The sequence below is a fragment of the Dipteris shenzhenensis genome, chromosome 16 (assembly GCF_047967505.1).
Source record: "Dipteris shenzhenensis isolate YYH24624 ecotype China chromosome 16, Dip_SZ_1.0, whole genome shotgun sequence".
Lineage (NCBI taxonomy): Eukaryota > Viridiplantae > Streptophyta > Polypodiopsida > Gleicheniales > Dipteridaceae > Dipteris > Dipteris shenzhenensis.
In genome coordinates this window covers 51,155,956-51,158,422 of record NC_141611.1, presented here as the reverse complement: position 1 = coordinate 51,158,422, position 2,467 = coordinate 51,155,956, and the positions used below count along the sequence as shown (strand labels likewise).

At 46.4% G+C, this 2,467-nt stretch overlaps 1 protein-coding gene across 1 annotated transcript; it reads right to left on the bottom strand.

Annotated features, from left to right (window-relative positions):
* Positions 1-634: 634 nt before the first annotated feature.
* LOC147893093 (uncharacterized) lies at positions 635-1,207 on the bottom strand. The gene has a single exon (XM_087387805.1). It carries the CDS (start codon positions 1,182-1,184, stop codon positions 783-785), a length of 402 nt encoding a protein of 133 aa, XP_087243931.1. The 5' UTR covers positions 1,185-1,207; the 3' UTR covers positions 635-782.
* Positions 1,208-2,467: the final 1,260 nt, after the last annotated feature.

Here is a 2,467-nt window from a genome sequence, read left to right as displayed (position 1 = left end):
GTTTCTCTTCTGCGAGAAGCACGCCAATGATGCCTTCCTTGCGTGGTAAAGCTTTGCAGCAGCACTAAATAGTTACAAACAACGAAACGTTCCACAAAAATAAATTAAGGATCAGGTAAAGGCGAATCCTGTAACAAAGCCTTTATCTGCTTATGGGTAAATCCACTTGTATTTATTAGAATATCAGAGTTCCAAGGTCCATGTGAATTTCGTCGGTGCTAGCTAAAGTTCAGAGTTTAAAACGTGAACATGCAATAATTAACAAATTTCCATGTGTTTGTCGTTGGCGCTAATGTGCCCGCCCACGTCCTTGCTCATGAATTCACTCTCCTCGGAAACAACTAGAGACATTTTTCTCTACGTATTTGTGAACAAGCTAAGAAGATCGTAACATGAACGCAAGAGGCTTCTGAGATCGGCGAGCCTAATTAGAAAGGCCAAATGAAGTTTTGCTAGGCGAAAATGCAAGAGCAACGATCAGAAGATAGTGACAGCCACCAGAAAAGGAGAAAACTGTTTGATTTTCTCAAAGATCGCGGCATAAGTTCTACATTTACAAAGAGTGACGAACTCGCGACGTTCCAGAGGGCTCATGTAAAAATGAACATTGAAATTAGAACAACATTTTATTGATATACAAGATACATTTGCAGTTCGAGAAGCGCAAGAATTCACAGAGGGAACCGAACAATCAGCCTCAACAAGAACGAGGCCATCGTGGAGGCCATTGAGCTCATGAAGAACGGGGCGACCGAAGGCAGAAATTCACGTCCTCGCGGTGATCACCTCATCTCCCTGACAACGAAGACAGAGAAGGTGACGATGACAAAGGAGATAAGGAAGGACATGAAAGTCTCGGCGAGAACGGAGTCGGAGGAGAAGCTGAGGAGGGAGGAGTGGGAAGAGGAGGAGGAGTTTTTGTGACGGGAGAGGAGGCGAAGGGCACGGCATTCATGGCAGGAGGAGTCAGGGAAGGGGAAAGGGAGGCCAGGGGAGGAGGAGGAGGAGGAGGATGGGGGGAAGAGTTTGGGGACTTTGACGACGGCAGAGGAGAAGCCAAGGGCAGAGGTGAGGGAGACGGTGGCGACGGTGGTACCAAGGAGGAGGCCATCCCAGAGCCAAGGGTGGGAGCGAGCATGGAGGAGGGCAAGGCGGAGGAGGCGAAGAGGAAGAGGAGGCGGCATGGAAGAAGGAGGCGCCGTTGAGGTTTCCATTGTTGATACTCTTTGGCTATACGTAGTTATATATATATATATATATATATGGTGAACGTAGCCGCAGACGAGAGTTTTTGTATTGTGAAAGTTAGTTGAACCGCGCGGCCTTCATGTGGCAGTTGCACGTCCACCGGCCGATCATCGCCTTTTCCTCTTCCCTCTCCGACCCTTCCTCTTCCTCTTAAGACCCTTTCCTCTTCCTCTTCCCTTCCCTCTCCGCTTCAAAGCCCCCCCCCCCCCCCCCAATACTTTTCTTGATGGTACCTCCCTCCCTCGAGCTCACCTCCCCGATTAAGCCTTCATGGTAATCTCACTCGTTTCACACCTTTAAAACCCCCTCCCCATGCTTTTCATGGCCTGGAAACACGAGGAAGGGCTCCTTTCCCACTCCAAAAATGGCTCACCCACTCCGCTCATTCAATACTTTATGCGTGGGAAGCAGCCCTCCCCCACCTTCCCTATTCCATAACCCTTCCTCTTTCCTCTCCTCTAACCAGTGTTCATAGGGGGAAATTTTTCTCAACAAATCACGGGTTTCAAAAATTTGAAGGTTTTCTTGAGAATTTGCAGGATTTTTTGTTAAAATATAACTAGATTGCCTAGAATTTTGCATATTTTACAAAATGTATAAAATATTTTTTAAGATGTGAATGAAAATGTTGTAAGCTCATTGTACATAAGCTGCAAGTTTTTTGTGAACATTGCTCGAACATTGCCTCTCACCTATCCCTCCACATGTACATTCCTTCCCACCTCCACATCACACCCCACTTCAAGTGGCAAGATGATATTAGGGAAAAGCCTACCAAAGCATTTTCTTGCAAAAGAAAATGACAAGTGGCATCAACCACATGAGCCATTTTCTTTTGTAAGAAAATGCAAGTAGCGGGCTTTTCACGATCCTCGAGATCCAGCGCTAGCAACGGCTAAAGATCAGGGGATCTTTCTATGTCGACGGGGCATCTTTTAGGTGCATTGGTGACTCTTATGGCTTGGAAGATTAACATTGAGAGGCTATTCATGCAGATGCAACTTCTATGAAAGAATGACTTTGATCATACGATGATGGATTGTCTTCAACCACCCTCAGACCTTGATAGAGAGGAAACACACACACACACAGAGAAAGAGAGGGAGGGGGAGAGAGAGAGAGAGAGAGAGAGAGAGTTAACATGTTAACAACCATTGAGCATGTTAAGGTAGCCATTGAGCATCTCGTTGAGCATATTAAGGAATTTGGCCCATCAGAA

Bases quoted from the DNA above. Each gene is read 5' to 3' on its own strand.
- LOC147893093 (XM_087387805.1), bottom strand. From the start codon at position 1,184: ATGCCGCCTCCTCTTCCTCTTCGCCTCCTCCGCCTTGCCCTCCTCCAT.